The sequence below is a fragment of the Stylophora pistillata genome, chromosome 3 (genome assembly GCF_964205215.1).
Source record: "Stylophora pistillata chromosome 3, jaStyPist1.2, whole genome shotgun sequence".
Lineage (NCBI taxonomy): Eukaryota > Metazoa > Cnidaria > Anthozoa > Scleractinia > Pocilloporidae > Stylophora > Stylophora pistillata.
Window position 1 is genome coordinate 21,552,867 of NC_142521.1, and position 25,709 is coordinate 21,578,575.

The following is a 25,709-nucleotide window of genomic DNA, read 5'->3' on the forward strand; positions in this document are numbered from 1 at the left end:
GTTATGGCAGTGGCAAAGAGAAAAAAAAGGAAAATGAAGCCAAGTCTTGTTCATACCTCTAGTACCTCGCAAATTATAGAAATTCGCGAAATCTACGACGACCAACAAATTACTGACGTATACGAAACCCTAATTTCCACTGAATTTGACGCTCATGACAATCTGGAAGACGTTAAAGCAAATTCTTTTCACTACAAATTTTTTTCATTCCTCCACTTCAAATTGCACATGAACAATAATTATATCGGTCAATCATGGTAAATGTATGTATATCGCTGAATGAGGCCTTCGATCAAGCCATCTTCTCGGAACAACGACAAGATACCATCCAGACGTTCGATGGAAAGCTTCATCTTTCGACAAACATGGTCCAGAAGCTGGCAGATGCTGGTTTGTCTCATGTTACACTACAATCTGTGTACGAGAAACTCAACATTACCGGCCTCAATGGAGTACTGGCATTGGCGCCATCTGCAAAATCAACTTGTCATCATATATCGAATTCCGCTAGAGAATTCTCTCCGCAGTTCATTTCCAACTGTCGTAAGGGTAAGCAGTCTGAGTCTTAAATTATGACTTATTTTTCAGGAAGGTGTAAAATTACAAAACAATATGAATCCATCTTCAGGATGAACGATTTTTTCCGCTCTGAGGGCATCCATCGATTAATCGCGGGGACACGAACTCGTCCTCGCGAAAATGAGCCTGTGAGTCAGCGGTATAGTTAAAAACGCGTGACCGGATATAAAAGTGTAAGCTAGAATTGCAAAAACCGGAAATAAACCTTGCTAAGTTGATGAACTAATTTCTCGTAGTTCGGTGACCTACACTGATTTTTTGTATACAAATTATTTACATCATTACGCATTCCTGAAGAAAATTAAAAAAAAATTTATCTGGTGGAAATTTTTTTACATTTTAAAACAGCATTTTCCTAAATAATTCAAGTTCTACTAGGTTGTTTTTTTTATATCACGTATACAGGTAGAGAATGTGATGACATTTAAGAAATTTGAAAAAAAAAACTAGGTCACCGACTTGGTTTTTGAGATATCTTTCAAAAACTGAGTTTTAGAGGGTCTTTTAGTACTACTGTACTGTTGCCATGGCAACAGATAATGCCTGACGAACCCCCTTAAAAGATTGCCCTAACATAGTGTTATGCATATGTCGAGTTATTATCCGGATGATAAGTTTGACAGTCCTGATATCTTTTACTGATTGGCGCTTGCTGTTAATGGTTGAAAACCCTTTCGAGCCTCCTTGAATGGTTGCATTATCGTTCTTACCTGTATTGATGTAACTGATCTCTCCTTGTAAAAAGGTAAGTAAAGTTACGAATACACAGCAGAAATTGCAAGTAAAGTCATACTGAAAGCAAAACCAATTTCTCTTATTGTTCCGGTTTCCTATTTATGGGGAACTTCCGGGCAACAGCCATTCGAGCCCAGGTCGTTTCGTCTCTTAGGGCGGGCCGGAGGCCTAGACAATTGCCTGCTTTTCCGTGCATTTCTTTTTCTTTCGCTTCTCCTCTTATTTCCTAGATTAAAAAAGTCCTCGACGAGATTAACAACTCGAAAAAAAGCTCTCATTTCTAATGTGTTTGGATCCAATATAAGGAAGAGAGATGGAGGATTAATTATCGCAGCCAACGGTTGGTGAATAGGCCTTGGAATTGAAGACGGCAGGAGCCCCCGAGTGATGGGCTACTCAACGATCGCGAAATAAAACACCGCGAGCATAATTCTCTACCATCTCTGGGTCAGTAGATTGCCTTTCCATGTCCTGGTCAAAGAAGACCAGCAAACGAGCACTGAGGAGAAAAACAACGACGGGGCTTTGAGAAGAATCTTTAAGTTAACAGCCGGCCCACAAACTGAAAGCCGCCGGAAAAAGCGACCAGATCTAAGATTCAATAGGTTGAACGTTATAAAGACTGATGGAAACTTTGGCGTGTGTCTACATATCGGTCATATTATATCGAGTACGAGTACCCTTTACAATTAATCCCGTTGCCATTAGCACAGCCAGCAACGTAAAATGTCAAAATTATTTTCGCACTGTTTACGTAACTGTCGTATAGGCATCCTAATAATTCAATCTAGTGCCCCACACATGCCCCAATATTTGTTCGTTCAGTTCAATAAACGTCGAATAGCAGTTTACGTTGCTTAGGCGATGCGGACTATTTGCACAGTAAGAGGCCTCCACTAACCGCAAAGCGAATTTAAGCCTTGGCCATCGAAACCGCTAATTAACCGGGCTATTTAGAGAATGTAGATGTTTTATAAATAAACTGGAGGTAACGCAATTACTTCGTCGAAGAAATGACGAAGAAGGAGCAACGATCTTCTGTAGTCCATCAGGATCGTGTGGAATTTAACAATACGTTGGAAACGATACAAAATGCTTTTATTGTAAACACCTCTCTCCTTTAGTGTACAAAGTGTTCAAATAAAAGGTTCCTCTGTTTCAAAACCGCAAGTCTTTGTATCAACAATAAATTTAAACGCCTAGGCGATTTCTTTGTGTTTAATTTTCGAAAGCGCTTCTATTCTATTGATCACAAAGGTGCGAAAAGTTGAGGTCAAAAATGTGCTTTTCCAGACAAAATGCCGAATTCTGATCTAAACTGAATATATTTTAAAGAAGAACGAAACTTGATCAGAAGTTTTCTTTTCGGGAATTGATGACAGACGGTAGGAATAATAAGTGGACATTTGACCCTTAGGCTATTAGTCTGAATGAAATATGTAAATACCTCAACACATTTTTGTTTACATGTTTGACAGAAAGCTTTATGTATATTTATTCCAGAAGAGTCGATCGAATCCCAAATACAACCTTTTAAAACAACAGATGTTCCATTTGGCGCCTAAGAGGCGCTTTTCTAACACTGTAGTGAATTTCAGCGAAATTACTTCAAGGAGAAATTCAATTCGGGGCTTTTATTGTAAGATATCTCCTAGAGTACATATTGATTTAACACACAGATAAGTGACCGCAGCACGGCACACATAGTGCAGTAAAAAAAAAAAAAAAAAAAATCGTTATCCTGCCTCGATAGTGTCCATACCGTGCGATCCTTTGAAGCAATACCACCGCGTCTGGTTATAACGAAAACAGCGTCCACGCATATTGCGTCGCATGTCACGGGTTGCTGCTTAAATTTAGATCTCCATGTCACAGGATTGCCGGGTCGTTGCATCGATTCAAAAGATTCAAATTTGGTAGAAAAGTTACAGAACAAAGAAAAACGTCCACCAAAACAACTTTGCGTGTGTAAAACAGTGGCGTGTGTCATGCATGGGGAAACAGACGACGGCGAAGCCTAAACATTATAACACGTTCTTATGTGATTAACCGCCCTCTCAGTGTCTTGGCATGTCACTTTAGCAGTGTACTGCAATATTTACAGAGAATATTCATAGTTCACTGTGACCTGTACCTGTGTTATAATTGAAGAATAACATCGATATCAAAGCAAAACAAAGAATAACTTGATCGTACACAACTCGTGATCGGTAATAGCTGAAATATTGGCCCTCTACGAGTGACGTTGCGACCCTATATAACCGATAATTTTCTGTCGGCTGACATTATTAACTAAGAGGAAAGAGCGATCTCGCTTTCAACACTCAAAGGAGCTAAAATGGGTTTCGACATTGAAAGATTTACCGGAAAAGTCAACGAAGGGCTTTTATGTTCGATCTGCCGCGACGTTCTGGAAGAACCTTTACAAGCACCTTGCGAGCACGCGTTTTGTTCGACTTGTATACACGCGTGGCTTACACATTATAACACTTGCCCAGAAGACCGTTTACCGTTATGGCCGAGCGACTTGAAGCCGATTTTCAGGTACATGAAAAATGATTTGGATGCATTGAAAATACGATGCGACAACGAAGTACGAGGTTGTAAGGCTTTGGTGCGTTTAGACGCGCTGAAAACGCATTCAAAGGAGGAATGTGGTTTTGTTTTGGTGAAGTGTCCAAACGAAGGTTGTAACGAGGAACTCGCTAGACGCGATCTGGAGGCGCACTGTAAGGCGTGCAGGTTCCAGACGGCCGAATGCAGTAAAGGTTGTGGCCTTAAAGTGAGCAAAAGTGAAGAATCCGGGCACAACTGTATAGCAGAATTGCGCAAAGCCCTAACTAAACAACAACAGGAAAGCGACGCCAAGATTCGTGAGCTTAAAAAAGAAATGGAGTCGCGACTTGATTCACATCGCGTTCACATGGTGTACAAGGAAGCCACGCTTCAAAATCAAATCGAGGATTTGAAATCTCAGGTGACGGAACTGATGCGCGAGACTAAATCACTGAAAGCGCAGAAGAGAGAAGAACTTCAGAGTGAAGATCCCGAAAGGAAAGAAATCTTGGAATGGTTGAGAAGCTTGAAATATCAAGATGAAATTGCCGAGAGATATTGCAGCAGTTGTAACAAGCGGTATCTGTATGTGAGAAAGGATACAATACACTGCTTAAATGATCAGGTATTACCTTAAATTTTAATGTTATATACTGTAAAACTTGTGACCTCAGTCTTAAAAAATCTCAGTATAAAACTTAATTGCTTCACAGTTACTTGTTATGAGGCGCGCTCCATTTGCGACACAATAGACAAAAAGAACTACGTAAAAAGAATGTTTTTCCTTATTTAATGCACATGACATGATATTCTTTTATGCGGTTATAGCGTTTTGTTCACACTGATAACTCTAAACGTTGATATTGATAAGGTTTTCTTTTTTTACTTTCTTGTTTTCCGTTTGCGTGACCTTTCAGTTATTTTCAGTGTGAATGAGTCACGAACTGAAATAGTTTCCTTACGAAAAAATTTAACATTTAAGAGAAGATACAAGAAACAGCCCTTGGTTTCGCAACTGTCGAAGGCAAGACTTAAACTGTTCCTACAACGTTAATTTGTTATGTTTTTTCTCTTCAAAGTTCTTTAAATTCTTAATTTTTTAATTAACAAGATTTTGAAACATGCTAAAAATTATTAATGACAGAGGTAACATCAAAGCGTTTCGACTGTTGCAGGCGGATTATAGATACTTGATAAAACTTCATTATATGCTTTCTTGTACCAAGGACGCAACTCGATAATAAGAAAAAAACGTACTACACAACTTATTTTGTTTGAATGAAGCTCAATTAACAAAACAATTAGCATTTGTTTGTTTTTTTTTGCGAGTTACAAATTCAAACTATGGGCAAAAATTCATGTGGTTTAAGAATTTTTTCGACTTATGTTAAACATTCGAGGTATTAATTTTTCAAAGAACTGCGATGATTATTAATGTGTATAGCGATTGTAGGTAAACAAAAACTCGCCAATATTATCAGATTATAATTCGACACACGGTGTTTCGGCACACGCTCCAACGCAGATCATCGGCTATGTACTCTGGTATTCGTAACGATAAATTCTAGGCCCAGATTTAAATTCAAAATTCAGGCCTTGATTCACAACCGTCTTATATTTCTTTGAAGTTCTTCCGTATGTCTTAATATACTTTAGGGTGCAAGGCTTATGGTTCAACTGTGTTTATTGTTAATTTTCTTTAAAAGTCACAGAAAAAATCATCATTTATGACGGATTATTTTGAACCTTTCAGGTTAACCTGAGCTGCTCGTCCCCAACTGAGGAAGACGCTATTCTGAGCCACATCCGAAGCTCCCGCGGGACAAAGCCTCGAAGCTGGTGCCCGAGTCCCGTGGGTACGGGTCAAGCCGCGGCTCTACCTCGCTTTCAAAGCGAGGAGTCCTCGTTGAACAGAGCCGTACTGGAATCATGGCGTCGAACGCCTGATGTTTCCGCCACACCATGTACAAACTAAAACGCATCTATGCGCTTAGAACTCATCTTTATTAATTATTAAAGGACTAAATGGATTGCTGCTTTAAGTTAAAGTTTGCATTGGAGATAAAGAGGACATTCGCTTTTCAGCAACAGTTGCTATAAACTAAAACTCGTAAAAAAAGAAGGTAAACCGGTAATTCACATGCTTGAATTTTTACTCCAAAACACTTTAAATATTAGATCCTGCAGCGTGTCCTTAATGCTTTTGTCCCGAGTATTTATACCGGCGTAAGCGTCTCTTGTGAAAAAAAAGGAACTACAGATGTACTCTTTCGAGTAGTTCAAAAGTTCCACATTTCACGCAAAAAGGGGAGAAAAATTATCCTTACTGTAAAGCATGGCACAGCCTATTGAAACGACTTCACTTAAATTCCCCAGCTAAGATAAACACGGACACTCGTATCAAGTTTCAAGTTTAATGTAAAATTGTAGCGAATTTCATTGGTACAAACAAATCGAACGGTTTCCTAGGTCTATTTAATTTAACGTTACATGCTTTTGTAACGCCACAATTTCTACAATAAATTTAACTTTAACTTCAACTTTAATATCCGCAGAATAAAAGTTGAATTTTAACTAGGTGTGAGGTCGTTCATTTTTCACCGTGTAAATGATCTCATATGTCTGCCTGGGTAACCTCGCCCAGCACCAGGCCGATAACCTCCAATATTTGGCGGGGGCATGAACCTAGAACAAATGAGACGGTGTGTTAAACCCAAAACTAAAACAGAAAAACAGAGAAAGCCGCCGACATATCACTCATTACTAGAGCTTACGTAAAAAAAGAACGGCAAAATACGACGAAAATTACAACAGAAAATTACAAACGTTCTACGATTTACTTCTGACGTGACAACCTTAAAATGGCCGACGTGCTAATCCTGTGATGAACCAACCAAACAGACAGACACAACAGACACAGACAGATAGACAAGCAGGTCAGCAAACGGACAGAAAGAAACAGAGGAAAACCAGAAATAAGAAAGAACGAAAACCAAAGGAGAGTCTCACCGCGAGTCATCTTTAGACTTGGGCGCATCCCAGTAACCTCGCATCTGCGGTCGATTGTAGTTATCTCTCATTCCTCCTCCACCCCCACCCCCACCCCCACCTGAGATCAAAGTCAATAACAACTTTTAATACTAACATTTGAACTGTCCTCATTGATCTAATAACTTTCCAATGTTGTTACAGTAAACACACAAGTACTTGGCATTTTACGGGAAGTCAGCAAACTCGCAGTTACCTCTGTACGGCTGAGGAGTCTGTGATCCCCAATCCGGTCTGAAAAAATTAAGAATAATAATAGTCAAGCGCGTCATATACCACACAAAAGAAGACAGACATACGTCGAAATCACCCAGGACTTTGTGTTCAAGGTGAGATACAACTGAAGATCTGTCCGGGAGTTACCTTGAAAATTAACCCCGGTGCCACCCAAAATTGGAAACGACAGACGGTAAAGTAGTTTCCTATTAAAGAGAGTTTATTTCCCCTTCCCAGAAGTCCGGCGCACCGTCACGCAATGCTCTCACCATGAATATACCATGTGCCGAGACCCTGCAACAATCTGTGAAGTAGGAAAAGGCTATATCGAGAAGTACTTAACCAGGGCTCCTGTTAGCCTGCTTGCAAGCAGTAATTTGAGTTTTTCAGCGCGAGATTCAGCGCAGCGAATATTCGGTCGCCATATTGGTAGGGTGGAATATTTGGGACAAATGACAAAGCGAGGGGGAGGGGGGAAGAGGAGAAAATCTGATTTTTCTGCAAGCAGGTTAGGCTCATGTCGATCAATCCATCGATTATTTGATAGGGGGATGAGATTTCCATCATGACTGAGTCAGAGGCTCATGCGCGAAAAGTATGACATAAAAGTAAAATCAAACCTACCCATCCAGGACCATCCAGTTAAGTGACACAAATAAAAAAAAACTGCTCTTAAACCACTGTACCTGTTACCATTGTCCACTTAAGGAGGTTCCTCTCTTACGATTTCTACTGACAGTTATCTTACCCTCTCTGGAAATTCCTTTGTCCAGGAAAGGCGATAGGGTGCTGTCGTGGGTTTCCCCAGTCGGGTCCAGCCCCGCGCATTCCTCCTTGAGTCACCATTCCGGGACCTTTCAGAAATCAAACCATATCCGTGAGAAGGGGAACAAGAAATACACCCGTCACTGTAAACACAACATCGGAAAGCGAAGTTGATGTTCAGGATAAGGAGAAGGTACCTTTTCGAAGTGGTCCCCCTGGCATAGCCGTCCAACGGCCCTGGTTCCCCATGAAGTTACCTGGGCTATGGTCCATCGATCTACCGGGGGGAGGACCCTGAAAACAACATAAAAAAGAGTGTTAAGAAGCTTAATATAGCACGATGAACAGAAACATGTTAGCAAGATTAACTATGCAAAAAGGTTAAACTATTCTGTCATCCACCTATGAGGTTCTCCATTATCTTACGACGCGCGCGAGACAAACATTCAAGCATAACTTGTAAATAGTACCTTGGGACCAGTCCTTCGCATTGGAGGCGGCGAGTCCTGGGTCTTAGCATTTTCCATTGCCATGAAGTCATCCACGTGCATGGAGGGTGGGCGGCTGGTATTTTGCTTACGTGACCGGAACAGGTCATTCATTCGAGGGTTGCCTCGACCCCGTGGCATACCCCTCATGCCTCGACCACCGCCGCGCATAGGCGCTGAAGGAGCTAACAAGGGTGAGAAGGCACACGAGAAAAGTAAGAACTGAGGAAAGCAGCCTAACAGCTTGCAGAGTATGTTGGTCTATTTCTGTTTGTGAAGCTTTGAGTAAGCCTTATACACACCTATCCTAGCTTTCTTATTATCCTTTCGCTGGCCAGATATCAAGGGATCGTACTTTCTCTTGTTTCTAAAACAAAACAACCAAGGATCAGTCAAATGAGTTATCGGCCACCGAGGTAATGGATCTCAAGATATTTTAAAGAGCTTTACCTGTGAGCTTTCTTGCGCGTCGGGGAGCCTGGGGGAGAAGGCACCAGCCCTTTTTCTAACTCAGCCATGAGATCAAATTCTGGAGAGAACTTCTCTGTCAGAGAATCAACACTGATTTTTATCTGTGAATTTAAAAGCGTTCCATGTGAGCACATTTTGAGAACTACACAACAAAAAGATAACCGTGTTACATGAATTCCGGAACTATATGGTGGAGAACCCCCATTTTGACGAACTTCTAACTCGTATGTACAGCTTTTCGTTTCCTTCTGCAGTTGAGGAAGCGAAGTTCCACGTACTCTTGAATTGAACTCAATAAGCACCTAATGATAATTGCTAGGAAAAGGACATATTTTTTAACTTTCAGTTTCGTTCTACAGAGCACTACGTTACGGCGAGAACAGAATAAAAACTTACCAAATCAACTTCAGGATCGATATCGTCCGAGAGTGGGGTGGAGTACCACAGCGTTGGACTGAGCCCGCCATCCTCGACTTCACCGGAAACGAAGGCCAGTCTACTGACAAACAGCGTTTGAAGCGGAAGTGGACCCGGGAGCTGTGGTTCAGTGACCTCTTCTGTCGATACAAAAACGTTATTTCAAATGCAACAATACTTTTCCCTCCATTCTTACCCTGTTTTGCCCCGCAATGCACATTTTAGCGTTTCTCTTTTTTTTTTTTTCCTGTTTAGTGTTTTTTTTTACCCTTTTCAGATTTTTGGCTGTTGCTGTTTGCGTCACTGTAATATCCAAATTGTGATGAAGTGTGTATTTAGTTAGTTTAGTTACTGTAGTCAGTTCAGCATGATTTCGTCTTACGTTTATATTTAGAATGTAGTTACTGTATGAATTCAAATTCCGAAGTTATTTAGGTTTAAGCTGTAGCGACGAGTTTCCGAATTGTGACTGTCTACCCTCTATAAGTGGACGTGCCCAAGATGCAAACAGTTTTCCCAGAGCGAAGCTCAAGGAAAACTGTGAGCTGCAAGGAACAGATAATGTCCAAGGACAATTATACGAGCATGTTTTCGCGCCAAATGGAGCCTATTGCGCTTATTATCCTTCAATTATTTTGCAACGCCCCTTAAAAACAAGATTTACGAACAGCTTACTGTTTGTTACTAAACACTCTCTCATCTTGAATTAAACCAAGGCTAACCGTAGTGGACGTAAGGTTTAAAAATTGGGTAATATCACTCGGATGATATCCTTGGATATCCCTCTGTTTTTGCTGAAGGTATTCTGTCACGTGATGCGTTTCGACCATTCGCGCGTGAGCGAAAATACTTGATGGACATAACTATCAATAGTGAATATATCAGGAAGTTTTTTAGAGCTCACTTAGTAGAGAGTAGACTAGAAGAATGCAGACAGTATGCAGAAGTGTAGAGACAGAATTCCGTAGTCGAAGTGAGTGTTTAGCAGCACAAGTCAGTGAGAAGTTTTCAGTGAGAATTAAAACCGGCGAGAGTCTGAGAGATTAACCAGATTTTCACACAACGAAGTAAACTTGGATGTACTCTTTGAAGAACCCAGTAATTAAAGAATGAAAAAAAAAAAAAAAAAAAAAAAAAAAAGTCAGTTCGACAGTGTTGATGCCTGTCTCCGCGTGTGGCGTGCTCGATAGATAATCCCACCTCCCTCCCCCATCATTTGATAGTGTAACAAAATTGTCAGTGCTCCTGGAATTCATACTGGTTATGAGTTTAAATAGGAAAAACCATGTACCGAGACTTCAAATTACTTTACCTTTAGTAACCTTAGTTGTGGATATCACCTACAAGGAACATAGTATTACCTGGTTCTTTTTCAGTCTCGCCTTCTGTTTTACGCAGCATGACTGTCAAAACACGAACAGCATCTAACAAGGGCTCCAGTGCCTCATCTTCCTTACAGCTTTCCTACAACAACACAGCGACTTGTTTACACGTCTACCATCTTTCATGTGTTGACCCGTTTAGTATCTGATTTAGGATCTTCCTCCGTTTACATTTCCTCTACACGTACTTGTTTTGTTTGTATTTCTGAACGAGTTTCATTAGGATTTAAGCCTCTATGAAAACTAAACTAAATTTTCGTCTCATTCATCAATTTGTTAATTATGTTGATCTTTTTAATTCTGAACCAGATACTTTTTTCCTTTCAACCTTTTGAGGATTTCTTCTCTATATACTCTAACATCAGAATCTGTATTCTCCATACTGTTCTCTATGCATTTCCCACAGTGCTTGACAAAGAAAACTTGTTAACGACCAAGACTTAAGAGGCTGTCCACCTAAGAACGGATAAGGAAAATTTCGGACCTTCACCGATTTCCCTGATTTTTACTGTGAAAGTCGATACTTCTATCCCATGAACAAATATTGCGTTTATTTTGAATCAGTCCGGTTTTTTCATTGTTACGAGATATTTTCCAAGGTGACCTCAAAGGCACCTAGTTTCCCCCCCGGACCTCCATAATTTAGCTACAAAAGTCGATCGCTGCTGAAGCCGTATTTTTAACTCTAAAAAGCTTTCTATTTTATATGTCTAAGATCAACCCTCTTCCACTACGTTTACGGTCAAATGATTACACTGTATATATTTTTTACTGAGTTACAAATTTTTCATAATACTTACCTCGAGCACTGAAATTTGTGATACGTGAGGTACATGTGATTGAAAGCTATTTTCTCTTATGTGGGACCTGATCTAGAGTCAAATCTATTACAGCCTATAAGCACTTATATCTAATAAGTAAATTATGGAATAAAACTTTTGGGCACTCTTTACGGCGCGCCGCACAGAGCTTTGCAAATTTCACAAATATTCGCCATTTTGATCGAAATCAAAGTTAACGCGATCCGACCAACAGGTAAATTTGGGATCTGAGAACTTGTTACAAATCATAAAATAAATCTGAAGAGCGGATTTTTATATTGAAAAATACATATCATGCGACTTTTTCGCCGTTAAGTTGAAAACATTGGTGTTCTAAAGAGGAAAGACCTGAGTTTATAGTTAATAAATTATGCAAATTAGCATTATTTAAAATTGTGTCCATAAAAATTTTTTTCTACGATGTTCTTAAACACAAAGAGCTGTCTCTTTTAACTGAAGAGCATATTATTCCACACTTCTAAGGCAAGGTATTTTTTGAGTTTATGGCCATTTTCATCTCCCACGAAGCGCTGATTAAGTAAAACAGCAGTGTTTGTTTTGCACGCTTATCGCCAACTAATTCAGTTATCATCAACCACAGAGAAGTGGACATCGAAGATCTTACCAGTAATATTTCCTTAACCTCTCTTCAGTAGCAAGAGATGTTTCTTTTTTCCGGCAAGACGCAACAGAGCTCGTTTTCCTAACAGCTTCTTTTATCGGTCAGCGGGCAGGTATTGAAGTCTTTCGGTATGACGTTTCAGAGTCACAGTATGGCAAGGATTGTGTGATCGTATCCTGTGCCCAATGAAAACATGCATCCGATGTTTCTGCAACGAAGGACACGACATTCTAACAGCGGGAGACATGAGAAAGGCGCTCTCTTAGAGACCAGTGAAAGGTACATCCGCGTGCGTATGTGAAGTTGACGAGTCTAAGAGAACCTTAGAAGTGAACCAGATAGATTGTTTTAGCAAGCTACACAACATCCAGTTTGGGGAAAAAAGTATACGTGCGTGGAGGTCGTACGGAATAGTGCGTGGCAAGGAGATTTCGTACGACCAGCTAGTTTCAAATGACCAAGGGGACACCGCTCTCGTTGTAAGTAAGGAGTTCTTCCCTTTTCACATTGCACGTGTGTATGAATACACAGTTCCTGGAACAGAGGGTTCAAATGAAGACGATGATTTGGACGATTCAAAGATGGACATGTTTGAATGTTCGGAGCCTGGATGCGTGAAGAGTTTCCAAACGTTTTCAGAGCTCGAGTTACATTTGAACGTAGGGGCCCATTGTGTGAAGGATGAAAGGCTGTCAGAAACAGTATATGATAAACTCCGTAGAGATTGGGCGGAGAGGTTTACTACATCAGTCAGCATCACTGACGAACCACAGTGCGAAACTAGTACCCACCAGGTTGTACGTGACTCAACGCCTCCAGTAAACACTGTCAGTATGGGCTGGGCCCTACCCAAGCCACGAGCAGGACCCACTAGATTCAATTGCAAAGTTAAGAGTTATTTAACAGCAAATTTTGATCAAGGCGAACAATCAGAGCTAAAAGCTGACCCTCAGCAGGTTTCAAATGATATACGAAAGAGAGAGCAGAATAAAAGAGACGAGCAGAATAAAAAGGTTGTTAATAATAAATATATATTTTTATAAAGAATAAAAAAGGTTTCAAATGATATACGAAAGAGAGAGCAGAATAAAAGAGACGAGCAGAATAAAAGGTTGTTTGACCGAGACGAGTGGCTTACCAAGAGCCAAGTGTAGGGGTTTTTCTCTCGCCTCACAGCAAACAGAAAAAGGCAACGAACACCCTCAGAAATCGAGCAAAATCCGAAGGAACTGTCCCTATAGGAAGAGGAAGCTGAACGACAACGGCTGATGGAACACATCCTTAATGAACTAAAGCCGCAGCACCCTCTGTCCTACGATGCCTTTAATCTGTGTGAGTGCGCAAAGGAGAATAAGCTTAGTCTTTTTAATGTAGCAATGCTAAAAGAAATCTTCTCGTTTTTTGAAGTACCATTTAAATCGAGAGACAGGAAAAAAGACCTTATTGAGCAACTGATGTCATTTATACAGGAATGCCAATGCTTTAATTAAACTATATCAGAAGCTGCATAGCCCAGGAAAACAAATGATGGTGCCTGTGGAGCGAGTTTGTTTTAGAACAATAGGCACAGCCTCAAAGTAACCTGATAAACAGTTGTACTCAGCGAATTAACGTACTCACTTCTAAGAAAATTCGCGAAAATCTCTCAAAATTTGTCGTTATTAAGTTTGTGGCGATGTTCTTAACTCGCAAAAATTAAAAGAGAAAAAAGAAAGTAAAAAAATACTACCCTGACCGTGGGAGATGTTAATAGCATTTACGTGTAAATATAGGTTTGTGATTTTCTTAATTTCGAGAAATTAATGATATGTGAATTTTGCAGGAGTTTATCAAAATGCCAGTTTCGATCATTTGTATTATTTTTCAATTTCTCTCGGCAGGATTCTCCTACTCTCGATGACTCAATCATATTGCATATCTTCGGGATTCGCGTTTGGTTCGACGACAAGACAAACCTCTGAAACTAGATGTTGCGTGACCAGGCGTAACTGACTCAGTCACATTGAAAAAGTAAACATGTAAATTTCACCTCTTCAACAAATACCGTTTTGAAATGATGAATATAAGAATACAGTATATGGGAACTACGGAACGAGAAGAAGTTCATCGCAATTATAGACGAAACTTTTAATTTGCGAAAATAAACCTGAAAAATTCATGCTTGAACGTAATTCGAACCCTTGACTTTTGCAACGCCGCCGGTTCAGCGCTCTTACCATTAGGCTAACAAACCAACTGTTATGCCATTCTACAAATGATGATGAACAACTTGCTAACCACTTAAAAGGAAAACTTTAGCAAATAGCTGGAAGAAATGGTCAAATCTGGCAAATTGGCCACAATAATAAACACGAGTAAAATGAACAACTTTTTCAACAACAAATTCCGTTGGCACGTCGTTGATAACTGAAAACAAAGGCTAGCGCTCTTGAACATTAAGTAAGTTTCTCAAGTCCAAAAAGGATACAACAGTAACGTTTCCACTTCTATAGAAACTATTGTTTGCATGGTCAAATATTGCTACGGAAACTATTTTGGACGCGTGTGTCGAAAAACAAGGAACGCATGCAGCTAAATTGCATATGACTACAGAGAAAGATTATTCTGAAACATTTCCTCCATGCCATGTAAAACGGACAAAACAATATTTTTATCGATTTGATACTTCATTAAGGAGTTGGTACTTTATCTTCAAGCAGTTTTAGGCCGTTAGAGATTAGAAATCGGATTCATGTGCGGATCGCGTTATCTTTGGTTTCGATCAAAATGGCGAATATTTGTTAAATTCGCAAAGCTCTCTGCGGCGCGCCATGAAGAGTGCCCAAAAGTTCTATTCCATAATTTACTTATTAGGTGTAAGTGCTTATAGGCTGTAATAGATTTGACTCGAGATTAGGTCTCACATAAGAGAAAATAGCTTTCAACCACATGTACCTCACGCATCACAAATTTCAGTGCTCGAGGTAAGTGTTTTGAAAAATTTGTAACTCAGTGAAAAATACATACAGTGTGATTATTTTACCGTTAACGTAATGGCAAAGGGCTGATCTCAAACATATAAAATAGAAAGCTCGTTAGAATTGAAAATACGGCTACAGCAGCGATCGACTTTTGTAGTTACATTATGGAGGTCCGGGGGGGGAAACTGGGTGCCTTTGAGGTCACCTTGAAAAATATCTCGTAAAAAGTGAAAAAAACCAGACTGGTTCAAAATAAACGCAATATTTGTTCATGGGATAGAAGTCTCGACTTTTACAGTAAAAATTAGGGAAATCGGCGAAGGTCCGAAATTTGCCTTATCCGTTCTTAGGCGGACAGCCTCTTAAGTTTGTTGGTGATCATCTCTTTCATTCTCGTGACCTTCACATTTGATTCAGCAATGATACAGTAAAGAGAAATTGGAAGCTGATCACTCTTAGGAGTTGAGGGCTGACAATTAAATTTCTAATTTGAATATATCAACAAAGTTGAAATGGTAAATTGGCCACTGTTACGATTATAAAAGCTGACGTTTCGAGCGTTAGCCCTTCGGTCCGATGAAGGGCTAACACGCTCGAAACGTCAGCTTTTATCATCGTAACGGTGGCCAATTTACCATTTCAACTTTGTTGATATATTCAAATTATTTCGTTACCCCCACCGACGCAGCCCCAAACAGTTTCTTTAGAAACTATCAGCCTTTATTCAATTAAATTTCTAAACAGCCAAAGCTCGCAAACTAAAATCATTGGCGAGTAAACAAACCTCGAGTCGTTTTTCCAATGTTTTCAGCGGACCGTCCTCCGCAGCGCCATCAAATTGAAGGAAGCTTCTCATCTGAGCCGCGCTGATGCTGATTTCAGTGGTTAGCTTCAGTGGTTCGCCCTCCATGGCATCGTCTTCCTGTTCCTGAATTATGCCGGCTGTATCCTCAGGTAGTAACAGCTGCAGCAGCTCGATGGTTGTCGACAGCGTGGACAGGTGATCCGGGCCTGGGATGCTATTCCTAGAACAAATGAAAGGGTGTGTTAAACACAAAACTAAAACAGAAAAACAGAGAAAGCCGCCGACATATCACTCATTATTAGAGCTTACGTAAAAAAAGAACGGCAAAATACGACGAAAATTACAACAGAAAAATACGAACGTTCTACGATTTACTTCTGATGTGACAACCTTCAAATGGCCGACGTGCTAATCCTGTGATGAACCAACCAAACAGACAGACACGACAGACACAGACAGATAGACAAGCAGGTCAGCAAATGGACAGAAAGACCGGACAGTAAACATATGCAGTGCTAATTTCAACATCATTTCGACACCTGATAGACCCTAATGCCGCTCAATCACAGTTTGTGAGTTTTGAAAAAGCCAAGTTTTGCAATTCGTGTAAATCTTTTTCATTCTTGACCATTCTGGTCCATGCATACTTCATGGTGTTTTTTTTTTTTGACACCAACAGACCGTTGTCTTAGAGTTTTCATTTACTTGGGAACTGTTTCCTTGTCAATAGAATGGATGTCTCCAAGTTCTTCACCGCAAAGCATCTTTCTTGTCGTGTCTGTTTATTGGTTATATCTCTAAATAGTTTATTCAGATTTTATAGCAATCTATATTTAAGATTGTAATTCCTGCAGTCTAGGTGTCTAACACAAAATTAACGGAGCAATCGTTTTTCTCGTCCGTCTGACCAGTAAACCTCCGACCTTGATTTGGATACCGACAAAGTGATCAGCTTGTAAATTCAACATTTCAGCTTTCCTACTCTATCAGGTAGAGAGGTAATTAGATTTGAGAACATTATCAAATAGAGGATATCACTCTGATTGGACACCAAATTCCTAGAGCTAAGTAACAAAATATTGTATGCCATCGAATCAGAGAATTAGTACAAAGATACTGAAGGTAAAAGGGACAAGACAAGGTCAATATTACTTACTCAAAAGAGGACGACAACCTTTTCAGAAGGCGATAAAACACCTCACTATTGTTCTCCAGAGCTCTGAAACAAAACAAAGAAAGGAAGAAAGCTTACTTGTATGGGAACCCCAATAAACCATAAAACTATTTCAGCCTACAACTCACCAAAGTTGTGAGCAAAGATTAAACGCCGACGCTATAGCAAGTTCAGGTACCTTTTCTGATGGTAGACACCATAGTTATGTTCCGTTAGAGTCAGCATGGTCCTCAGAGCGAGCAAAATCGTTGCAAATGATTGCTGCTCGGATCCCATGTGCTCCAATAAAGCTGCACAAATCACTTCCAGCATCTCTTTGTCCGGCAAAGTGTTAGCCAGCTAAATAAAGAACATCACACGACAAATGTGGCTAGAAAATTTCTGGTAATGTAGCTTAATGAATGGAATAACTTTTGTACTAAAAGGACAGCACTCATTTCATTGCTAGAAAAACAGCAAACAAAAACAAAAAAAGAAACTGCAAAACAAACAAACAGCAACACAAAACTTACATGCTGGTCGGTGAAAGGAGTTTCGAAAGGCATCAGGCTAACCGTGGGGTCACACAGGGACTGGACAATCGACTGAGAGAAAAAGGATACACAAGGTTTTTGTGGAACAGGTTGTATAAAAACGAGAGACTCAAAGACAAAAAAATCGTCTCAAAAATAAAGTCGTTGCACAAAGTGCAAGGGCGCAAATAATCTATATCAGAGTAAGATCTCAATTCCAACGGTATGTGCAACGTTCCAGCCACAACAGCAGTAAACCGAAACAGTTTCAGGCAGGCAAGATAATACCTTGCGACAAACGCGGGTAACATGCGAAACCAACTGAAATCCCTTAGATTTTACTACACTACTACAAAATCAATTAATGCAAAGCGAACGTAAACACATAGTTTCATGCCTAAATGCACTTGAAAGTTGTGTAAACTCGAGTATAGTAAAGATAGATGAAAGTTACTGTCATAGGGGAAAAGAAAATATTTAATAAAGCTGAAAGTGCCTGTGGTTGTAAAAGGTCGGTGTTTACCTCCAAAAGAGCCAGTTCGAGGTACATAAAGCTTTTTCAAAAGCTGCCAAGAAATTATTGTAAAACGATCTTTTACATACCACGACACAGTATTGTGATCGAGACGCCGTTTGATTTTCTGACGACCCTTTCAAACAAGACAACATGGACGGCAGAAGACTGGGGAACAACAGGTCATCGTTCTTGGCATTGCCACTGTAAATAAAACGTGAAAAGGTAGTTTCTTCCACATTACAACTTGAGAAATATTGATTTTAAAACCTCCATCAATTTTAACTACACCACATACTATCTGTTTCAATAATAGTATGTTCTTATACAATAAAGTATAGTATAATGTAATTACACTGTCTTAGAAAGAAGCTTTGGATCTTAAAAGCTTTATGAAGCAACAATCGAAACGCAAATTACCCTTTTTCTGCTTGCCCTAAATCTTCTATCACTTTCAAACGTGTAATAGCCATTTCACAATATTTGAACAAAGTCAAGAACGGTTTGGGCGCCTATACAGATGGCTTCTTTTTCAACCTCGACCTCGTTGTGCTCAATATGTCTCAAGTTTGAATTAAAGAATACCTTTACTCGGTATCAAGATTTCACATGGAAATCATGCCCCGCCCACTGACCTGGTTTTCAAAAGTTGAAGAAGCGACACTTTGACAGCTGGCTGTGATGAAAGGTAAGCTAACAATGTCATTATACGCACATCTCCTGGGGAACAACTGAAAGGAAATTATAGTAAAACTCAAATTCCTGATCACATTGGTAAACAGTCAATATACTGGATAATTATGTTCGTATATAAGTCACACACTTTCTTTCACTCGGGCCATCAGTCCAACTTTCCTTTTAGAATGGAATCTTGTTTTAGAAAAGTGTCGTGTTTATGACAATTAAATGCTATACAACACAAGTTGACCAGCGAATAATAAGCAAGTAGAGAAATTATCCATACGAAAATGGACCTTAGGCCTCCTGGATATTGATTGGGCGCTACCAACGACTGAAATTTTCGTCGTCCTTTCCGTTTATCAAGAGTGGGCTTGTAACCCAATGAAAATGAGAAGTGAAAGGCGCGTAATTCGTTTCCTCTCCGGCGCGTTAACAATCCCAGAAGGGTTGCAGCAAATATTGGGCATCATTAATGCTCAATACTGCAATCACGCGCACTCGATTAGGTTCCATAGGAGGATAAAAGCTGACAAACTCTACTCAAACGATGGGGCCGATGCGGCCAAAACTCGCTCAGGCAGTTCTTATTCCATTCACGGACAAAACAGTGTGACCGATTAGTTGTGACACACGGGGCCATAGTTTCGTAGCTTTTGTTGCCGAGAATTTTCTACCTATTGTCGTCTCCACTTGCTTTGCTCATCTCGCTGTCTAGTGTCTCCAGAAGAGTTCTGTTAAAACAAAATTCATGCACAGTTATGAATCTTTCTCAACTCGAGCAAACAATTGTTTCATGTTCTTTTATAGTGCGACTTGGCTCAACCTGATCACTTATCCTTAAATAAGTCTGTGAAAAATCTCTGTTCTTCTGCGATGGGGAATAATTGCTGACCCGTATTCGTTTGGTGAAACACAAACAGGGCCTTCATGAATGGGAGAAACGGTAAAACACTCCTCTTGGCAAAGGGAGTGAAGCTGCAAAATGCACTAACTTTTGACGCCAGTGCTAATTACAATCCAGAGATTAATTTTTCCCTTGATATCGCCAAATATGTTACAAAGGCTGCATTGAGATAGTTACACTTTTCTAAGTTCGCCATTCGAATTCAGTCAAAATCTTCTGAATCCTTAGACGTCCTTGTTCCTTTTTGAATCGTTTTTGCTTCTTTTGTGTTTTTCTATCTCACGGACCAAATAAGTATCCTTTAAGCTAAAAGTAGTGATGCAATACGGAAAAAAATTACTCCTTTCTGTTGCCGTACGACTTAACCTGACGTAAAACCGATGGAAGTGTAAAAAAAAAAAAAAAAAAAAAAAAAAAAAAAATGCAGGCACTGAGCAGTCTACCAGCTCATTTCAGTCTTTCCGAGCCTTACTAGGTCTACTAAACTGATAACGCAATGGAGCGATAAACAACCACAAAAATCACCTGACAATATTGAAGGCTGTGGGTGCAGATAAGTCTGATAGTTGCGAACAAACTCTCCTCAATACTTGTTGAAGATTGTGACAAGCTGACCCTACAAGTTACGAGAAACAGTGGCGTTAATCACAAAGGTTCAGTAAGCATTTTTAAGGAAAAATATCCAAAACAGTTTACAGAATTCCCAAAAACAGGAATTCTTTATTCTTTAAAATAATAGGCTGGTCCATGAAAAGCACGATGCATTGCAAAAGCAAAGTTATAACAGATCAACTAGCAAATACAGTAGCGGTTATCATGGTCTTTTCCCAACTTGGACATTGACCGACTGCGAGAACAAAAAGTTTTGCCCACGATAATTTACGCGTATTTAATCCATCTTGCAAGGATCTCGCCCAGAAATTACCATACAAAGGCAGCTTAGAAAACTCCTCACTTTTTCAATTATTCAAAAGTCTATCTTTGTTTTCCATACCTCTCTCAGTTTTTGAAAGTTTGTCTAACCCTAACTCTGTCAGTGACGACTAGAAGACGGAAGTACTAAACAACTATATCACGCCCAGGTTCCTACCGGCGAGATCCTTGAGTATTCCTTGCAGCTCTGTGCTGAGTGGATTGAGGTGCGCACTCCACAGCCGACGATGATTCATCACCAGATTCGCTTCTTCCTGAGGCATGTCCTTCGAAAAAAACAAAAAGACAATACAAATGTGAAGCAACTCAACGGCATATTACTTAAATAACATTGTAAGCCGTACGAATTATGGGTCGTATGCAAGCCCAAACTGTTTCCCCGCTAAAACGGACCATATCCCTTGACAGCGTTCGCCTATTTCCCACCAATTGGGTGCGCCAATCACCTATCCCAATAGGCCATTTCCAAATTACCTTTGGCTTATTTTTCAAAACGAGGCCTCGTGCTCAACCATTCGTATGAAAACGAGTTTAATTTGCATGTGAATGAAATCGTATTATTCATATGAAAAGATGAGCACCAGGAATCGCTTTGAAAAAGAGGCCAAAGGTAATTAGGAAGTGGTCTATTACTTTAGAAATCAAACACCGCTCTCGTCCCGTTCTTAAATATTGCTGTTGTCGTACACATGTTCTTCGAACCTTCACTTTATTCTGGTGTAATGAAAAAACACGACAGAGTCGCACAATCTGTTCACAACTTCTCCAAATATCACTTTGAATTCAGAATACTCCATTGAGTCACAACGTAATTTAATTACCTCCAAGGAGCGAATTGGCAAAGGTATTGGTAACAGTTCTGACAGCAGAACAAGTCCTCCTAAGAAAGCCTTCCAAACAAAGCAATGACAACAAACCACAACCAAATTAGAAAATCATAAGGGAAGAGTACAACATTTACCTCAAAAGAAAAGACTTTAGATGAGTCCTATGTAATAAATTCTGGCAACAAATGGAGTTAAATAATGTAATGGAAATTGGCCCCCTCCGAGAACTTATCAGCTAATCTGGCACTTTTTAAACTGTAGCAACAACATGTGAAGGCCACCTTAGTTAATTCCAGAGTGTAACAAATTCCATTTTGAAAATCGTCATCCGACTGACATACAAACTAAAGATAGCAGACAAAATATAGAGCAAGCGTCTAACATAACTGACCGTTCCGATGGCTACATTGCAGCACTTCTGAGAAGTGTAATCAGTAATAGCATAGTTTTAGTTCGTTTTGCTTTAAGATGTACTTACCTGGGGAGCGGATGTCGTGTATTCGAGAAGTTCTTTTAACATCAGCGACCAAATACTTTCATTTATTGCTGTCAAAAAAGAAAAATATCAGGCAACAGGTCAAACAATAATACAGCAGATAACACGACCAAAAATAGTCAACAGAAACTTTCCATTGTTTACCCAGCGATACTATGAGGGGAAAATGTGATAGCTGTAGCGGTGTTAAGTACAAACACGAAACCAAAGGCCGAGGAGACTTACTGAGCATGTGCAAGACTGTTTGCTCTTTAGCCCATGGTCGTTATAATCTATTTAGACACGTTTTGCCCTTGTCTTTGCCGGTGGTCAATTTTTCACCAGACCTCCTCTTTCTTTACTGAGCATGTGCAAGACTGTTTGCTCTTTAGCCCATGGTCGTTATAATCTATTTAGACACGTTTTGCCCTTGTCTTTGCCGGTGGTCAATTTTTCACCAGGCCTCCTCTTTCTTTACTGAGCATGTGCATGACTGTTTGCTCTTTAGCCCATGGTCGTTATAATCTATTTAGACACGTTTTGCCCTTGTCTTTGCCGGTGGTCAATTTTTCACCAGGCCTCCTCTTTCTTTGGAAATGGAAGCAGAAATGTCTTCAACTAAGTCACGGTCTCCGTTCTGAGATGACTCCCTGAAACTCACGACCTTTTAAAGGGAAGTCATGTTTAGTTCCCAATTCAGGTTTGTTTAGTCTTCTAGCGCTGCTTATTTCCGGCAATATCTTTCCGTTTGCACTGTTGTAGCTGCTTACCTTCTTCATGGTCAGATGATTGTATGACTGGCCTAGTAAATGTCATGAAAACGTCAACAATTTCACTTTGCACCTTAGAAAAAATCAAACAAACAAACAGAGAGTCAGCTCTCAGAAAACTAACGACGGTGTCTATATATTACCACCTACCTTACTTCTGAAGGACAAACAATTGCTACTAAAGTCTATTGATACAAAATACCCTACAAACACTTGAGTGGACATGGTAATTGAAATCAGGAATGTTCAATGTTTAACAAAAACCGGTTTATAGAAATACCCTCAAGCGGCCATGATTAACACTTGAACAATAAGCAAATAGGCAAGTAGAAAGAAGGTTGCAAAGGGCACCTCTCACTCCGCCCAAACTATACCAAGCCTGATTCTGGTGGGAGTAAAAGTAAAACACTACACATACGTGCCTAAAACAGCGTCACCTTGGCGGATAAACGTGAAAGCAGTCGTCGTTTGCCAACAATTTTTACAAGTGAAGGTGTAGTCTGATCGTCCGGGTGAGTGTAGTCCTGAGAAGGACTGTTGTCGGTGGCAGTGACTGACGAGTCACTGCCACCTCTCAGTCACTGCCACCGACAACAGTCCTTCTCAGGACTACACTCACCCAGACGATCAGACTACACTTTCACATGTTACCCCCGGGTTCAAACCATTTACTGAATTTTTACAAGGATGTCATAATGGCAGGAAAAAAGCCCGACTACAAATACTCTTCATCCTAATGTAAGACTCTTAATTCCTCCTCACCTTATGAGCAAGGCTGCTGAGTTGTCCTGTCATTGGAGCTGTGCACATCACAGTATGAAGCATCATCAGTGCCTTCATGAGCCTTCGATCTTTGAACTGGTATTTACCACTGTTCAGCAGCTCTACCAGAAGAGTCTTCACCAACGCAAGAAGAGGTGTTACCATGGAAACCATAACTAGGGGAGGTCCAGTGTGCAGGGGCTGGCCCTGCCTCCAGGGACGAAGCAGGAAGTCCCCCAGTTTTTGAAACACGTTGATAAACACGTCCATGGCATTTGCAGAGAATAGTTCGATACAGGCCAAGTTGTGGTTGAGATCTCTCTGAATCACTGCCAAGACAAACAAAATCACAGACGAAGTGATATTCAGTAATTTTTGAAAGCATAAGGCCAATTCCAAAAGATTCTTCGTTTAAAACTAATACAAGACGACAGAGTTTTTTTTTTTCGGCGTAGAACAGTAAGTAATACTTCAGGCACATTAAATCACCAGAAAATACTGAAAAGACAGACCCGAGCAGGAAACGATTTTGACAGTGCGCTGCTTAAACGCGACTTTTCCTGAACGCTTCAAAAATATTTTTGATAGACAACAAACGCGATAGCGTCAGTTTGAAGTAAAACCTTATAATAAATTCGTTCTACGTCATAAAGACATTGATTACACAATCGTCAATTAAGTTTACAGTTTTTCTCGAGCTTCCCTCTCGGAAAACTGAAGTAATTATCTCTTTGGGGAGTTCACCCTCAGGTTACGACATTTTCCCAACTACTAAATTAACAGTACACCTATTAACCAACCTTCAGTTGTGTTTGATTTTTCCACAGGACATGCGAGGTATCTTAAGACTCGAAGAGCCATCAGCACTCCACTCGCAACACTGGGTGTGACATTCATCTCATCCAGATGGCTAATTCAAATGAAATGTAAGAGATGACAGTTATGATTATACATGGAAAACATTCGTACGAGACACCCTCTAAGTAGGTCCAAAGGCTTGGGAGGTAAGGAATAACGGATAAAGGATTATTATCCGTGACAGCACTTGCTTAGTTTGTTTTCAGTGTACCCTGTTGAGAAGTTGAGCTGACTGGGAAAATCGCCGCTCTTTCTGGATGGGATGCTATTCTATCCCAAAGCACTTCCTTTCCTCTCCCCCCCCCCCCCCCCCCACCGCCTTGTATTTTATAAAGGGGATGGGTAACTGCTTGGGTACGGATTCTTGCACGTGAACAAAATAAGAAAAGCTTGACCAGTGTTTGAATCAAGAAAACATGTCAATTTGGTGACCGGCTAACTGAACACTGGGGCTATTTAGTCCCTCTCTCTCTTTGGGTACGGTAATCGGTTTGAGAAAATATTTGAACTTGAAATAGACTGAAAATGGCAAGTGCAAGTGGGTAAAAGAAAAAAAATTTACCTTTTCACAAATTCTACTAGTTTGCCGATGCCTGACATATCAAACTTGATATCTTTCAAAGCAACCAGCCAATGGCCCAGTTCGGTGATTGAGGAGTCCGCATCAACTGAGAAATAAAGCCAAACACGAAATTATTCACAAAGAAAAAAAATTGAAAAAGTAGTAGTAGCCGAAGAGATGGTACGGTTTCAAAAGAATACGCTACCTAATTGGCCGAGTTCTCATCTTATCATTCAAGTCTTTAAATCTTTTGATCTGACTTACTGTGTCATATGCTCTAGTTTCTTCGGGTTTACCGGAATTAATTTTTTCCCACGAATTCAGAGAGCGAAAAGGCCGCTTAAGAATTTAATTATGAAATTGGAGAAATATGTGGTTGTTCTCCAACATTACATGACCGATTGCAAAACATTGCGTTTTGCTTGAGTCATTTTTCTGGCATGAAATCTAAGATGTCTCTGGGAAAGCTTCCTTTTATCGCATGATATCTAGCTGTACCTTCCCAAAGGGACAGGTATGTACCGACAGAGATGAAGAAGAAAGAATATAGAAATCATTCTTACCTCTTTCAGTTACAGCTGTGAGTCTCGGTGCAAGTTTAGATAACATTTCCACATTCTCAGACACTGAAAAAGATAAAATTATTTGTGAAACTAATACAATTGAAGCATACCAAATACGAAATGCAAAGCAATTCATTCATGATATAGTTATCGCAATTTTAAATCGAGTGTCGAAAACCTAGTCTCCCTTGCAGCCCTTTCCGGCGTCGTCACGCAAGCGAAAACTCCCCCACCAACGGCTGCTCACATTCGAACAACACTCCTTTCCCATTGTAATGTGTTATCCAATCAAAATAAAGTTATTGTCTG

The 25,709-nt window shown here is 40.0% G+C and overlaps 2 protein-coding genes, 1 long non-coding RNA gene and 1 pseudogene across 3 annotated transcripts in view; 3 read left to right on the forward strand and 1 right to left on the reverse strand.

Annotated features, from left to right (window-relative positions):
- Nucleotides 1–14: 14 nt before the first annotated feature.
- On the forward strand, nucleotides 15–2,478 carry LOC148735034 (uncharacterized). The gene is made up of 2 exons (XR_015999465.1): nucleotides 15–549; nucleotides 1,545–2,478. It is a non-coding gene; the product is annotated as an uncharacterized LOC148735034 (long non-coding RNA).
- A 356-nt stretch (nucleotides 2,479–2,834) lies between these two features.
- LOC111332611 (E3 ubiquitin-protein ligase NRDP1) lies at nucleotides 2,835–6,444 on the forward strand. Its single transcript, XM_022937981.2, has 2 exons — nucleotides 2,835–4,495; nucleotides 5,624–6,444. The coding sequence occupies exons 1-2, from the start codon at nucleotides 3,653–3,655 to the stop codon at nucleotides 5,843–5,845; spliced, it is 1,065 nt and encodes a 354-aa protein (XP_022793716.2). The 5' UTR covers nucleotides 2,835–3,652; the 3' UTR covers nucleotides 5,846–6,444.
- The window catches only part of LOC111332613 (protein virilizer homolog), a 39,057-nt gene continuing 19,618 nt past the window's right edge, over nucleotides 6,271–25,709 (reverse strand). The window contains exons 31-56 of the mRNA XM_088755594.1: nucleotides 25,401–25,463; nucleotides 24,838–24,943; nucleotides 24,218–24,327; nucleotides 23,418–23,746; nucleotides 22,656–22,728; nucleotides 21,889–21,956; nucleotides 21,405–21,473; nucleotides 20,741–20,849; nucleotides 20,176–20,266; nucleotides 19,421–19,477; nucleotides 18,701–18,796; nucleotides 18,155–18,269; nucleotides 17,552–17,623; nucleotides 17,218–17,378; nucleotides 17,022–17,084; nucleotides 15,845–16,085; nucleotides 10,637–10,739; nucleotides 9,255–9,415; nucleotides 8,838–8,959; nucleotides 8,690–8,754; nucleotides 8,370–8,572; nucleotides 8,097–8,193; nucleotides 7,883–7,988; nucleotides 7,115–7,152; nucleotides 6,880–6,979; nucleotides 6,271–6,555 (exon numbers count right to left, since the gene is read on the reverse strand). Of these exons, the coding sequence (XP_088611720.1) occupies nucleotides 6,468–6,555; nucleotides 6,880–6,979; nucleotides 7,115–7,152; nucleotides 7,883–7,988; nucleotides 8,097–8,193; nucleotides 8,370–8,572; nucleotides 8,690–8,754; nucleotides 8,838–8,959; nucleotides 9,255–9,415; nucleotides 10,637–10,739; nucleotides 15,845–16,085; nucleotides 17,022–17,084; nucleotides 17,218–17,378; nucleotides 17,552–17,623; nucleotides 18,155–18,269; nucleotides 18,701–18,796; nucleotides 19,421–19,477; nucleotides 20,176–20,266; nucleotides 20,741–20,849; nucleotides 21,405–21,473; nucleotides 21,889–21,956; nucleotides 22,656–22,728; nucleotides 23,418–23,746; nucleotides 24,218–24,327; nucleotides 24,838–24,943; nucleotides 25,401–25,463 (2,906 nt within the window). The 3' untranslated portion in view covers nucleotides 6,271–6,467. The remainder of the gene's footprint in view (nucleotides 6,556–6,879; nucleotides 6,980–7,114; nucleotides 7,153–7,882; nucleotides 7,989–8,096; nucleotides 8,194–8,369; nucleotides 8,573–8,689; nucleotides 8,755–8,837; nucleotides 8,960–9,254; nucleotides 9,416–10,636; nucleotides 10,740–15,844; nucleotides 16,086–17,021; nucleotides 17,085–17,217; nucleotides 17,379–17,551; nucleotides 17,624–18,154; nucleotides 18,270–18,700; nucleotides 18,797–19,420; nucleotides 19,478–20,175; nucleotides 20,267–20,740; nucleotides 20,850–21,404; nucleotides 21,474–21,888; nucleotides 21,957–22,655; nucleotides 22,729–23,417; nucleotides 23,747–24,217; nucleotides 24,328–24,837; nucleotides 24,944–25,400; nucleotides 25,464–25,709) is intronic.
- Nucleotides 12,247–13,143, forward strand: LOC148735035 (uncharacterized; annotated as a pseudogene).

Excerpts from the sequence above, each read along its gene's own strand:
- LOC111332611 (XM_022937981.2), top strand. The coding sequence starts at position 3,653 with ATGGGTTTCGACATTGAAAGATTTACCGGAAAAGTCAACGAAGGGCTT. Across the intron at positions 4,496-5,623 it reads TACACTGCTTAAATGATCAG|GTTAACCTGAGCTGCTCGTC; the intron begins GTATTACCTTAA and ends TGAACCTTTCAG.